At 37.2% G+C, this 15,164-nt stretch overlaps 1 protein-coding gene across 2 annotated transcripts in view; it reads right to left on the bottom strand.

The window, feature by feature from the left end:
- ASB5 (ankyrin repeat and SOCS box containing 5) overlaps positions 1–13,786 on the bottom strand; it is a 28,882-nt gene extending 15,096 nt beyond the window's left edge. The window contains exon 1 of one of the 2 annotated variants that reach the window (XM_010569973.1): positions 13,591–13,786. In XM_010569973.1, the coding sequence (XP_010568275.1) occupies positions 13,591–13,786 (196 nt within the window). Of the gene's footprint in view, positions 1–1,214; positions 1,476–13,590 lie in introns of those variants that run through there. The other variant, XM_010569975.1, reaches the window with a different exon arrangement.
- Between the last annotated feature and the right edge of the window lie 1,378 nt (positions 13,787–15,164).

Genomic DNA, 15,164 nt, shown 5'->3' on the forward strand with positions numbered 1-15,164 from the left:
TACTGACCTAATACTAGCTGAAATGTTCATAAATAAAAATTACTATCAATCAGGAAATCTTAGCCCAAACAGTGAACAATATGAGGGTAAAAGATACACTGCGTATTAAAACTGATGAATAAATATAACCTTACAGTACCATTGCATTCAAACAGTTATTTGGGAAGCTACGGTAACCGTTGCTTAAATTCTCAAATATTGCTTAATTCTAAAACTGGCAGTACTGGCAATTAGCAAAGGTTTTTTAAGAATAACTGACTCCTATAACATATAGCTATATTTTACATGGTAAATTCATAATTATTTTTATGCACAATATATTCAATCTCTCTTTCCTGTCTCCTGCATTCCTTGACTATTTTAACGTCTCCAGTTTTTAATTTGATATCATATTATCACAAATTTCAAGTCTGATTTCCTTATTTTCTTTTTTGTTTCACTCTAAGCCCTGCATATGGTCAGTATTAATTGGAATTGAAATGATCGCTCTTGTAAAAAATTCCTATTAGACTCTCACAATTATTCAAAGCTCCCTTTTACACACTTGTATTATGAAAAAAATTAGGAAAATATGGCACAGACAACAGCAATCCTAAACACTTCTTTTATAATAGAGTTTGTTCCTCATTGCTGAAAATGTCAGTAGCCAGCAACTTAAATACCTCCTAAGTACTTCGCTATGCAAACCTTTACAATTATATCTTTGTCTTTAGTATCTTAGTACAGGACAATATTTCTGTCACCTGTAGTTCCTCCATTGCCTCCTATTTCAGCTACCTATAAACTTCTCTTTACATATAAAGTTATATGTAAAGTTTACTCCTCCCCCTCCTTCCATTCCCCTGTTCGCTGTTGTAAACAATTAGCCTTCGGTATCCAGTTACCTTGTGACAGGACAGCAAAAGTCAGGGTAAGTCAAGCCTTAAACACTTGCATAAAACAAATAGGGCAGATAAACAAGAAAAGGTATTTTAGATCAGCTGATAAGAGTGCAGAAGGAACAAAAATAGCCTCAACACCCTTGTGTTAACCCATGCAAGACAATAAAGTGCCACTAACATAAGCATACATTTATATTACAGCCAGGACAAAAAAAAACCCAAAAACCAAAACAACCAAACAAAACCAAAAACCAGTTTAGAGCTAGAACATCATAAATTGGGTCAGCTTAGCATATTTCAGTACGCAGTTTCTGAAATGGCTGCTATACTAACCTTGGCTGGTCAGAATACCCCAGCTAGCTTTTCGTTTCGCAGGACACTCCCCTATACTTTCTAGTCGTCTTTTGGGGAGATTCTGGCTCCTCTGAACAGCAGTGCTTGTTGTCATTATTTGTTTCTCGAGGAAAGCCTGTCTGTCATTGGTGCAGGTACTCTGGTCTGACGAACATCCACAAATGGATTTCTACTACCTTTTTTCCTCCTTTCGCTTTTTCACAAAGGATCTTGCTGTACTTACTGTAGAATGGCTACAACACTGAAATCCATTCAGTACCATTTACTAGCTTGGACTAGTGAGTACGTAGTGGGGGAAGGGAAGGACTGCTCTAGCATTTTCTATTTTTAAAACAGAGAAAGAATCAGCTTAGCTACAGCATGAGTCTTAACTATTGACATGATTTAAATGGAAAGGTGTTAATTTTTTAATCATTTAACCAAAAAAGAAACAGATTCTTAAAGCATAAGTATTCAATGCTTTGTTGCTTGAATAACAAACAACCTAAACCAGAAAAACTAGAACTGTTTTATCAGAATGGCAATTCTTTTAATAATAGAAACAATAATTATTACTGCATCAAGCTTTACTCATATGTAACTTGCAGTTAAGATGGATTTTGGAATCTGGAAGGATCCATGAAACTATGAAGCACTTCTGGTTTTTTGTCATTTGTTGGGCTTTTTTGTTTGTTTTGTTTTGTTTTTTTTTAAAATAGGAGACAAGGTATCCTAAAGATGCCAACTAGAAACTACATCCTGAATAAATAAAAATATTGTTTGACTACAAAAAAAAAAATATTTCACTGGTAATTTTGAAAGTCTGATCCCATTATGAAAGTAAGGCTGTAGTCTTGTTGGAAGAAGCACAAGTCAGTATTTTTTAAAAATAATAACAAAACCACAGGCAACCAACTAGGTTTTTTGTTTGTTATTATGTATCACACTGACACTATACAACAGAAATCTGCAGGGAGAAGCAATTCCTGATAAAATTCCATCATGGATAAAGAGGACAGTGACTCCTCTGTACTAATAACATGTTAAGATGCTGCCTTTACCTCCCCACCACTTCCTTCTAGTATTTCCTCAATATCCTCTTCTACTGATACAAAACCTAACCATTTGTAAACTTTTTAAAAGGAAATTAACATTACTCGGTTTCATTAATACTACTCCTTTCAGGTACCTGACAAAAAATTAATGCCCAAGATGTTGAAATAATACACAGGTATTTAATGAAATTTTCTATATTCCTCTTGTTTTTCTTTAAGAGAAAATCAGAGGCAAGATTATTGTTAGGTAGGGGAAGAAGAAGAAGAAGAAGAAGAAAAAGAAGAAGAAGCAGCTGCAAATTTCACCTTGAAATTACAGCACATGAGAACTGCCCTACTGGAATAGCGCTACGCTCTTTACAGAACAAAAGCAGGTCAGCTAGTGTTGTTCTAGCAGGAGAGAATAAAACTGCACTTTCCCAGATGTTATGCTGCTTTCAGAAAGTCATTTTCCTCAGGTTTTGTCTAACTGAATGAACCAGAATATCTCACAGACTGAAATAAACACTTCTACACATCCAGCAATCAGACTCTGCAAGTAAGTCCTGAACAGAGCTTTCACAAAAGGGCTCACTATAAAAGGGCATTTTATAAATACATCACTTTAATACTAGAATTACTTATTAAATTGTAGTGTTTGCTTCAAGTAAATGGATACGGGAAGATGAATTAACAGGAAAGCTTACTAAGGATGTGTATACATGTGCCTGTGTCAGGAAGACATCAGCACTATTCTCCGGGTGAAAAATAACCGATGACAATTTCTGTACTTGCCATGGCTCTGAGGCTCATCTCAGTTTTACACTTCCTTTCCATTTGGAATGGAATCCCAGGACTTTCAGGAGAAGGTGGTGAGGACCAGGATCAAGCAGAGCATCTGGCACGGCAGGGCAGGGATTGACAGTGGGCTGAGAAGACAAGACCTACATGTTTTTGTAGGAGTTTTGTGGGTGCGGTTGTCAGCTGAGAATGAAGCTGGCTCCTTCTACAAGAGCAGTGCAAACCGGGAAGTAGTTCATACAACTTGCTTTCCACAGATACTCCAGCCCCCATTCTCTCTCACTAGTCTCAGAGGTGTGAACTGCAGGAGCAAGGAAACCAGCAGATACAGGGATGGCTGCCATGGCTTCAAAGAGGAAGACCCCCAGGGGAGTCAGCAGCACCTGCTCACTCTCGCCCAGAGAACTGAATAGGAAGCAATGAGCTACCAATGGAGTTAAGACTACCCCCAAAATCTGCCACTTTCAAGGCAAGGGTACTAGGAAAAGTATCTCTATTCCATAGACACTTCCCACTCATTAAGCTACTTTGAACACTGTGGAGGACATCGGAATGCAGTGTATAAAAATAGGCACTACCTTTTTTCATGTTTTAAAGAAAGCAAATCCTATCCCTATCCCATTCAGGACTGTAGAAGCAACTTTTCTCTAAATTCTGCTGGCAAAACCATTCATCCTCCGGGCAAAAGCCATTAAAAAGTCCTATTAAAACAGTACATAAATAAAAGTTAAAAAAAAAAAGTGAAAGCTAGACCAACATCAGTAATCAACTGGAAATGTATTAAAAATATACTTGAGATGTAGATATAAAGAGGGGATGAACATACAGTTAAAACTGTGGAGTAGGACTGAAGAACTCCCTATTTCACTTCCACCTGTGAAATGGAATTGCTATGTGAACTTCCTCGAGTCAGACATCCATGCACTGGGTTACATTAGCTACAAAATAAAAATCGGTATCTCTCAACTTCATTAGGTAATAAAACTATTAATATTTGAAACTACTTAGGCTTGGTACTCAGATTGTGTTCTTCAGATTTTTCTTTATAGAAGACACCCAAACACTTCCAAAATCCGCCAGAAAACCTGTAACAGAAATCTAAGTAGACATCCAGGATGTAGAAAATACAGTAGGCCATTACCTTCCTTGCCTTAGAATACAAGCAATTAGGCACGGTATTTAGATTATGGTTACGCATGGAAGCAATGCAGCTACCTGCAAAAAAGCAGCCAGAGGAAGGGGCAGACACTACAGTCTGAGAGGAAGGAAACTGGAGGATCTTACTGACGAGTTTGGAATTCTGACTTAATTTAGCAGACAAGCTTTAAATAAACCACTATGTTGCATTTTTCTATTCAACTTTTATAATCCAGCGGAAGAACTGTTAAAGGAAACTTTCAAGTGATTTTCTTCACAATTTTTTTTTATCCAGATTTTTATAAAAAGAAATGTCAGTACATTTGCAACATTTCTATGTCAGCAAATGGCTCTGACTTTACAGGGGCAGCAGTTCTTTACAGGTGGGAATAAAAATGGAAAGAAATTTTGTTCCTCCCTTTCAATGGGGAACTCATTCTATTCTGAAGACTGTTCTTAAGGCAATGAAGATGCAATTGTGATCACACACACACACACAAAAAATATGTTGATAAAAACAATGACAGAAACCCCCCCCACACCTTTCAACCCATGAAGCAGCCCAATGCAATACAGTCCAAACTCCAATAACAACAATTAATCTTAGGAAAAATTGGACAAAATTGCACTGTTTTCCAATGTCACAGATCAGCGTTTTGTGTGCAACCCTCCTCAAGCTAGCCAACCGATGAGCCACTTCACTTCCCAAAGTGTTCTGTACTTTCACTCTACTTTTATGACCAGGATTATTATGGGGTCACAGTGACTGCACAGAACCTGCCACACTAAATTCTGGAACAGGACTAGAAACTGCCTTGCCCTGCTGATGTGATCCACAGACTACAACCATGAAGCTGAAATGATAGATAGGCTCCCTGGATTCAGTGCCAGTACCCCAAGAGTTGCCTGTCATTTGACATTGCCAGAAATGAACCAGCAGAGATCTTGAACATTCCTCCCTGTAAGAGGAGCCAAGACGAAGCGAGTTTTAGAAAGAATTGCAGAAACGTGGTTACCGACAAAACCATAGCACCCTAAAAGGCCACAGTGGCCACTGTCACATCCTGTAGTGCCAGCTCAATGCCAAGGAACGTAAATGCACCATAAAAGTACAGTGATAAAGCTCTAACAGCAGGACAGGGAAAGGACTGGAACAACTTTTTTTTTTTTTTTTTTTTCCTTAAAATGGATTCTTGCATCAAGCCATCCTTCATGGCCAACACAATGATATTATAAGTCACCAGCAGTCAACCAGAAGCTTAGGCATTACCCAGGTGTCACCAAATAGTCCTCTGTCTCCCACATCTTGACAAATGCCAGCAGATATGCAGATAATACTTAAATGGTCATTAAAGCATAAAATGACATTTCTCTATGCCACTGTAAGTTCTAAAAAAGCCTACTGCACACTCCTGCTCTTCATACAGTATCATCACTGTCTCTTAGCTGGAGATCCAAATTATTATTATTAAGGTAGCAACAGCATGGATGGCTAGTAATTTTCCTACCTCTTCCCCTGAGATTTTTACAGTTGTTAGGCTTTGTATCCTTGGATGCTGGGAATCAGAATGGAAGGTTGAGAAGATTTAGAATTCTGATATGATAAAGGCTCTGTCTCAGCCCCCACAGAAGTAATGTGAGCAATGATACGTTTACTATATTTCTTGGCTTGTGGATTTGCAGCGTGTACCTGTCAGACCTCTTCACGCAGGAAGGCAGTGGTAACACAGAATATTTGCTAATGTGGGCTAAAGTAAAACAAATCACAGCAGTCATGCTAATTAGTTAACTGATTACCCAAATCAGTTACCAAGCAGGCCTAGGCTTCAGATACTGACAGAGAAGACACAAGGCATGAGACCAGTAGTCGGCATGGGAGTGGTATAGAGCACCACAGGGTGAATCTTCAGCAAATTACCGTGAGAGAACAGCCATAGAGAGATCATATCTATTGCCAGAAAGACTCTAGACATAGCAAAGAGAAACATCCACTAGTGCAACAGATGCAGCATGCCATAATGGATTTATGACCAACCAGCCAGCACTGCTGCAATCATGACTAGAGCTCAATACTTAGGCACGTAATGCATTCCCCCAAAGCCATCATCATCTAACCCTGGCAGAAGTTCACTCGCTGCCTGCCTGCATTGCAAATGTTTGAGAACATCCCCTACAAGGGAGGAGTGTGAATAGCAGAACCCTGGCCATAACAAGTCTATGGCCTAGCGAAGGAACATCACCTTCACGAAGCTATGCTATTTTGGTCTTTCCCTGTTGCCTTATGCCCCACTGCTGCAAAAAAGACCACTGCAGATGGTATCTTTGAGCTTGCCCCAATCCAGTACTGGAGTTTCCCAACAGCTTTTCTTTAACAACAGTTGTCTTCAAGGCCTTGCAGGCAGATCGCTCCAGGATTATCTTTCAGTCTTATTGCTATGCACCTTTAAAAACCCAGGTTTTAAGCCACACCAGAGTTCATAACATCTCATTTCATACTTGTTTGTAGTTCAAAAGCTTATTATTCATTTCATCCAGAAAAATAAAGAAATCAATTGATGAAGGGGATTTCCATGTGAGTTAACTTAAGAGTGTGCACATCAGGCCAACAGGACCTAGGTTGGTGACAAGTTAAGGTCCATCTTCAGAAAAGACACATTTCAAGGAGGCACACAAACGATCCTGACATAAAGTACAGTTTGTGGCAATGCTGTTTTCAAGGAGGTCCTGACATAGAAAAACAGATAGGAGTAAAAAAAAAAAAACCACAAAGGAATCCACATGATAGGATCTCTCAGTTCCTTTCAGGGAAGCAAGCATGCAAACAGGCTCCAGCAGATATACTCACTAGAAGTTTCTATAGCCTCAGAGAATTTCTTTAAGGTGAGAGAAGAGTCAATGCTTGCCAACAGATATGCTTGGTTTTTGTTGCTGCTAATAGGTCAGGGCTGTGGCCATGCCAGTCTAGTTAGTAACTCTCACCAAAATCCCTTTAAGATAGATTGTGCTCTTCAGAGTAGAATGGTTCTGGTATCTTGCTGGTATGTGGTGTCATTTGCTTCATTCTAAGCAAGTGTCTTCCTGACATTTATTTTGAAGTATGACTCTTTGGCAGTTATTTGACATGCTAGGCAAAGTTTTCAGCATATAAGAGAAGGTTATGAGCTCCACCAAAACCAACTCCCTTTTGAACTTTCAAAAAAGAACATTCACACTATCTTAAGCATTTTTACACCATTAGCTTACGTGCTGCATATGAAAAGCAAATGCTAAATGTGGTGTGTTACACCAAGTGGTATGGTGAATAGGTATGCCATACAATATTCCTGTCATTACTAAATGAATCTCTATTGTATCCAGGAAGCTAGCAGAGGTCTTATATGGCTTTTATTAATAGAACTGTGATCTCTGTGGAATGCAAGTTGAGAAAATGCCTCGTGCCTATCTTCCCTACCTAACAACTGTTGCTGAGTGACATTATCCATTGCAACTTGTTAGAATAAAATAATAGGAAAACTTTGCTCTAATCATTCACTACAGTTCAAAATGCAATCAAAATGTAAACAGCAGATCTCTAACAGTGAAATATAGCATTATTTCCTATTTATGAATTATATTTAATGGACTGGTTTCTTAGGTCCACCCAAGCAGCGCGCAGCGTACAAGAAAAAGAAGGAAACAGAAGGCTTCATACAATTTACTAGCCTCATAATCCTGAAAGGAGATGGGGACTCCAGTCTTGAACTATCACAATCCCATGGATGGCTTAATTTAGGGTAACTAGGAATAACTAGTGTACTGAGCATTCCTATCATGCTTGGCCAAGGCAGATACCGCAAAGATGGGTAGCTTAGAACTTGCTATGTTCATTTAAGAGTAGCCTTTTTTTTTTTTTTTAAACTTAGAAGACATCAGGGCATACTCCTGCCTCTAGTTCTGCAAAACTGGTATATTTTGAGAAGCTATACTCAAATACTACAAATTCTGCTTTCAAGTAACTTTCAAATATTACTTTAAAATAGTATAGTTATGCAAAAAGTGATATTCTATGAAAATTTTTGCAAAGAGAGTTGACATAATTTAAAAAATAGGTTATTAAAGAAAAAGAATTTTATGTTTTCAGAACTACTTAGCTTGTGCATCAGACCCCAGGTATCTGTGTAAGTACATGACTAGATGTTTGTCATTTATGCTATATTAACCTCTGCAAAATGACTCTTTCATAAAACAGTTTCTCTATATCACTTTCTGCTTGCAGCTAAAAGCATTTTGACAGTTACTGAGTATAAGGTTTAATATTGATAAAACAGACTCCTTTTGCCTTATCAGAAGTTTATAAATGGGAACTATACCTCCTTCTATAAAATTATCTGTATTATCAAAGTATGGACTCTTCCATACCAACCAAGCTCTTACCAGTATTTGTCAGCAGAGTTTATATCTTGCAGACCCAAAACACCTGACAATGAATTAACTCTGAAGATTTGATACACACTTATACTTTGAAATCACTTCATACCACAGCGCTACCACTACATCCTAAAGCAACTGAACTACAAAACTCAGCTGAAGCTCCAAATCAGCACTTGTATATACAGAGCACTTTCCATGATATGACCAGCTAGTTGGTATAGTAGGAAGAATCTAAAGGTTGCTTTGATCCTCTGGTTTGTATCCAGCAACAGCTGCACAAAAGGCTGAATTATTAACTCTTCATGGGTGTGGAAATACAGTGAGTGAAGAAATCTTAATGTGCAGATCCCTGTCACTGCAGATAGCCTGCTAAGGAACTAATTCTACCCAAAGTTAATTTGCAAGTAAGTTAATTTTGTAGGTCAGTTTGTAGGGCACAGAATTTTAAAATGGAATAAACATATATGTGCTATGACTTTTTTCATACAGAAAGAAATTAATAAAATGTTGACTTTTGCAAATTTTCTAGCGTAATAAATAAATACATGTTCACTTCAACGCAATAAAAAAAAAGAAAAGCTAGGCACCATAACCTATTTACAACACGGCTATAGTCCCTGTTTGCAAAGCACTTGGCTCTAAGCAACTAATCAGTCCCTTTCAATTCAGTGGGGCAAGTATGTGTATATGAGTAAGTGTTTACAAAATTAGTGCCAAAGTTAAAAATAATCCAGTAAATGGGACTTTTGTAATAGAATGGATCCATCTTTAATTTAATTTTTTATGGTAGTAATACCACTGACTTCACTGAAAAAAGAATTCAATTCTGAAAGTTTATTAAGACATGGGTCTTTAATTCACCTTAAGCACATGTAAAAGACTGCAGAGTTCTGTCCTACATTTAGTGCTATTCAGTTTTTTAATATTGTGGATGACAAAATATTTATTTTTTTTAAAATCAGTGACACTAAACTGCAGGTGCTGCAACACTGCTCAGAAGGAAACAATTCAAAACAGACTTGAGTAAAATGGAGAAATTGTCTGATATCAAGAGCACGAAGTTAGCTGAAGGCCAGTACAAAGTATTATACTTAGAGAGGAAAAAGCAAATGCATAGTACAGTGACTCTGTTTTAACATGGGGTTTATAGGCTACAGATAGCCTTAATACTTTACTGTTGGGGGGGGGGGGGGGGGGTAAAAAAAAAAAAAGAAGAAGCATTCCAGGAGGTATTAAGGTATTACATAGGGTATCATACATATGGCGCATGACATAACTGTTCCACTTTTACACAACTAATAGTTCCACTAGTCACACTAATAAAGTCTCAGCTGGAGCACTCTGTTTAACATTGGGAATCAGACATCAATAAAGATGTCTATGAACTGTATATGAACTGGCACAAGTCCAAAGGACAGCAACTACAGTAATTCCAGGTTTTGAAAACAAGACTTAGGAGGATAGATTTTTTCTTTATTCTAGAAAAGGCAAAAATGGTAGAGGTAGGAAGATGCATGATAATACTCTTTTAATTGATTACTTTTCATACATGGAAAAAAACCTGATAAATGCCTTAATTATATTTTATGTAATTAGTTTGCAGAAATAAAGATTTAGGTAGGTCTTCATGGGAGTGGGAGGCATTCTAGTGATGAGAATACTAAAAACTGGAATTGGTTGCATAAGGATGCTGAGAAATCACTATTACTAAGCATTTTAAAACCAGGTTAGCCAAACATTTGCCAGACAACCCACATATACTTGATCCTAGAGCATCCAAATTATCTCTGGTAGTGCCTTTCAGCTGTACACAAGAAAAGTTCTACTTGGACTTCATCTCCATAAACAAATAAATGAGACTTATAATTAGTAGAGCTTTTATATGCACTGTCCTGGTCTTAGCTGATGCTGAATACTGATCTAGTTCTTATATCTCAATGCCACATACACCGTATAATTTCTCATCAATTATTGGGAAGCTATCGCTATCCAGCTGTTCAGACACATATGAGATCCAAAGGATAGATTTAACACAGTAGCTTGGTAACTATCCAAACTGGAGACAAAATATTCCTGAAATATTAAGGAACAAAATATGACCTGTTTCACTACTAATATGTAGCAACAAGACCACAGTAGGCAGATGGCACAGGTAAAGCTGTCTCCTTGTAGTCAACAAAGAACAAGCCACAAGACAAAGGAAGTCAGCCATGAAATGTGTGATCCCTGGGCCTCAAATCCTGTACGGACCTGTAAACCTTCAGTTTGATAAAACGAGTTCCACCAAGTGCTACTGCTCAGTACCTAAAATGTCCTCAATTATACAGGCTTTGTAAAAGAAAGGCTTGTTTTAATTCATGAGCTCAATTCCGTAAACATGAAATAATGCCTGTGCCCAGTAGCATATTATTTCCAAAGGCTCTTTTCTTCTTCAGAACTATAGCACTCTATCCTAGCCAGGCCATTATGATAGCAAAAAGTAATTTTGTACTATTACAAGCAAACTGAAAATACCAGCACTAACAGAATTTTAAGAGTACGTAATCAGGTTAAACTAGAAAATGAAAACTAACATTTCCTCTAATTTGAATTACTTCTTGAAACTCTATAAACTTCAATTAGGCAATGATAAGCTAATTTTCTGGTTTAGTTTGTTGTTTTTTTTTCTGCTGAGGCTTCTCTGTTGCTTAACTAAAAACAGAGAACAGGATCACTAATTAGGAGGATACTCAGTATTTAATTTTATCATTTAATGTTTCAAGTGGTAGCTTCACATTCCTCATTGTACATCTTCTAGATATTACTTTGAACAGGATATTTTGTTATATGGCATTGTATAAAACCTACTGAGGTATCTCTGTATTGTATTTCACAAACAAACCAAACCCCACAACATGGTGTGAGTTCAGTCAGTAACATGCCCCCTTCTACAAACACAGAACAAAGGTATAGAAAAGATGAGATAAAACGGTAATTTTGAGGAGCCTTATTTGCAGCCCAAAGAGCAAGGATTGTTTTTTTTTAATCACAACAAATGGCTGAATTTGCAGATTATGTAACATTAGCTGAACATGTGGTTAGAACTGTTACAAATCCAGACCCAAACACTGCAATGTGGGCAATGAAAAATTAAAGACACACTGGTGTTGAGTTGTAAAAAGTACAATTTAAGCACAAAATAGTTGCATTAATCATTTTCTTTTATTAAACCAAGCAGAAAAGCAGAAACTCTACCATATGTTTGAGCTTCTAAATCAATATAAACCTCTGCTACCTGAGCAAAAAAGTAACCTGCAAGAGTGACAGATTTTCATCTTTTGCATGGGCCAGCTACTAGAATGCTGAATATACATCTGTTCAGATATAATAGTTCAGACAGTTGACGAATGACCAAACTAAAGTCTCCTCGATTCAGCAACAGGTAACATTGTAGAGACTATTTTAGTTGCCATCCTGATGCATGTTATTCCTTTCTCCCTAGTTTTTCCCCAGTCTTTTTCCTTCCTTACTCAGATACTGCGTCAGCTTTCCCAGAATGAGCTGCCTAAGAGCTAGCCAGCAGTTTCTGACAAAAAATTCTTGATTTCAAGTGAGGGCTACAACATTTTCTGCGAGTATTTCTGCCAGTGGGATAGACAGTCCTTCCCATCCAACTGTAGTGAATACATACATACACACACCTCCACATACATATATATCTGTACATATACTCACACACAAACACACATGCATAGTAGTTCAGATGATGTCATTAACATACTCAGATGTAAAACCCCTGGGTTTCAGAACCTTCTGAATTGTGCACAGAACACATGCTATAAATCCACCTCAAGTAAATCTACTGCAAAGCAAGTTAATTCCTGCTTTAGGATGTAAGCCACTCTTTTTGGTTTGCAAATTTAAACACATACACAAAAAATGCCTAGCTTTTGTCCCAACATTGAAGACTGAAAAGATCTTTAGGTTTGAAACTGTTTCTGGCTCGTTTCTATAGTCTCCCCCTTTGCATTTAACTTGGGTTATTTCTTCTCATTCACGGTACCTAGGGATGAGTGGTGAAGGTGATAAGAGGCAAGACAAGTCTTCCTATTCCATTGCCTAACTCAAACTTGATATCATCCCAGAATACAAGGAACAACAATGAAGACAATCAAGGCAGCAAGGATCCCAAGTTGATCAAAACCATGGCTCAGTCATGCACTAGGATACCACAATTGAGAAAAGAGTTTTCTGCGTTCTGTGACCCAGAAAAAGAATTGAGTGAAAATGGTACTGGCTCACCACAGATGAGCCTGGGGGAACACTAGTGCCCAGCCTTGCCAAAGTTCTGCTTGAGCAAACAGAAAAAGGAATTCTCACAAGAGCTTTCAACCCAGTAAAATTTGATGGGTTCCCACACAGATGCCCTAAAGCTCACCCTGACAAACAGTAAGCTTCCTGATATGTGCCAAGACACTAACTTATTCAAAGTACAGAAGGACTGTATCTTCTCAAATATATTATTATAAGAAAGTTTTAACTTAATCAAGAAATAATTCTCAGAAATATTGGGACTAGTTTCACTGAAGTGTTGCAAAATAATCACATGCCAAGCATGGAAAATTTCAACCACACATGGGTAAGCTGGGGAACCTTAGAAGCAATTGGGAAAATAGTCTTAGATTGGGAAGTATTTTAAAATCTTAAATACAGCCATCTTAAGTATAGGCTCTCTCCTAACAGGACACTGGCTGTAATACTTCAGTTTTATCTGAACTTAATATTAACCTAAAAAAAAAAAAAAGGCGCTTAAATAATCTAACAAGACTCCTTCAGATAGTTTTTGTTAAAAAAAAAACACAGCAAGAACTACAGAAAAACACCCACTCACACATATCATTTGACAAACTGCATATAAATGAGGCTAGCAGATAAGTAATTACCTGGGGAAAAAAAAAACCCAGTAACAACAAAAAGCCCAAACAGTAGTGATAAGATAGTAAGTACAAATATACCTTGTCCTTGAGGAACTCCGTAAAATTCGGCAGCTATCCTTGCTGCTTCCTTACGGTTTCCTTTCACAATGTAGAAATGACTAAGTATAGCGAGGCTGATCTTCACAAAAAGTTTAAAACAAAAAAGTGAAAGTATAGTAAAGTAGACATTGGATAGCTGCTGGGCAAAAGGGCGATTTTCTTCTATGACAGTCATTGCTGCAGCAAAATCTCTCTCAGTGTTTGGGTAGGGCTCTCAAATGTGTTGATAAGATCATATGGCTTCAGCCACGCACTCTTGGGAACAACTGGTCCTGAGGAAAGAAAATATCAGCTGGTCATGATGCTTGCTGCTCAAAATATGACGATTATTTATACTGTACATAGTATTGAGTTCACTACCGCTCCTGCTAGCCGGGTGATATTCAAGTGGGATGGAATATAACAGACACAGGTTCCAAGACCCTGGATTGTATTTGTTCCACTTAAAAGGTCTGTTGCATTCCAAATTCTGCATTTCTTATTAGTTTATTTACCCTATTAATACATGTTTAAAAATACACTGTCAAAAGTATTATTATTAAGAACTACAATTTCATGTACTAAACCAGGTAACTCAGGTAATCAGTTTTTTGCTAAAATAAGTTCTCCTGCTTCTTAAGTACAGCTGTTCTTTTGTGCTACTTCATTTTATGTTAGACTAGTATTTTCTGCTTACAAAACTAGAACCACATCCATAAATACTTGACATTCACATTAATAAACAGAGACTTAATATATACCAGCTTTTACAGTCTCTTATTATTTTGTTCAGGCTGAATGAAAATATCTAGTATACATGGCTTATAGTATTATGCAAAAAACAGTATTCAGCACAGATTTTAAGAATCAAACTCCTAGATATTTTTATAAATAAGATTTTGGAGCATCTAAAATTAAATTAATGAAAATGTAATTAAAGTTAAATAAATGCAGGGGTAAATACACAACATGGAAAATTTCTAATGCTTATGATACACATTTCATTGCGCTGCATCGTATTATTTTAAACCTGTAACATGACAGGCTTTATTTCTTGGCCAGTTTTAGAGAGGGGAATCTAAATTCCTCAGATTTTTTAAGAATTAATTTGCTTATATACCATAAAGTTATTACTCACAGTCATCAGCAGTTATGCACAAGTTGTTCCATTAGTGTGAGTAACTGCTGACTAAATACTGGTGTCACAATGTGATACAAACTGAGGAGCTGCAGGACAGAACTAGATTCCTAAGTAAGCTATAACCCTAAAATAAAGAATCATGGCAGCATAGGAAAGAGTCCTGTTCTAAGCTTTCATATTTCCTTTTAAATAAAAGAAACAGAGTCTTGAATTATAGTTTAAAATACTCTATCCATAGTAATATTAAACTGCAACACCCCTTCTATTCTACCCTGGATTCTCTTGTTTGATGGTCAGAAAAAAAAACATTTTAGAACGCTGGCAACTGTCCATCAGGAACAGAGGGTATAATCCAAATGTCACTGCATCCACAGATCCCCCTGACTTCAATGAACAGCATAGCAGACATTAAGGATATGATACAAAATCATAT

The sequence above is a fragment of the Haliaeetus leucocephalus genome, unplaced genomic scaffold (assembly GCF_000737465.1).
Source record: "Haliaeetus leucocephalus isolate CR32 unplaced genomic scaffold, Haliaeetus_leucocephalus-4.0 Scaffold284, whole genome shotgun sequence".
In the NCBI taxonomy this organism is placed as follows: Eukaryota; Metazoa; Chordata; class Aves; order Accipitriformes; family Accipitridae; genus Haliaeetus; species Haliaeetus leucocephalus.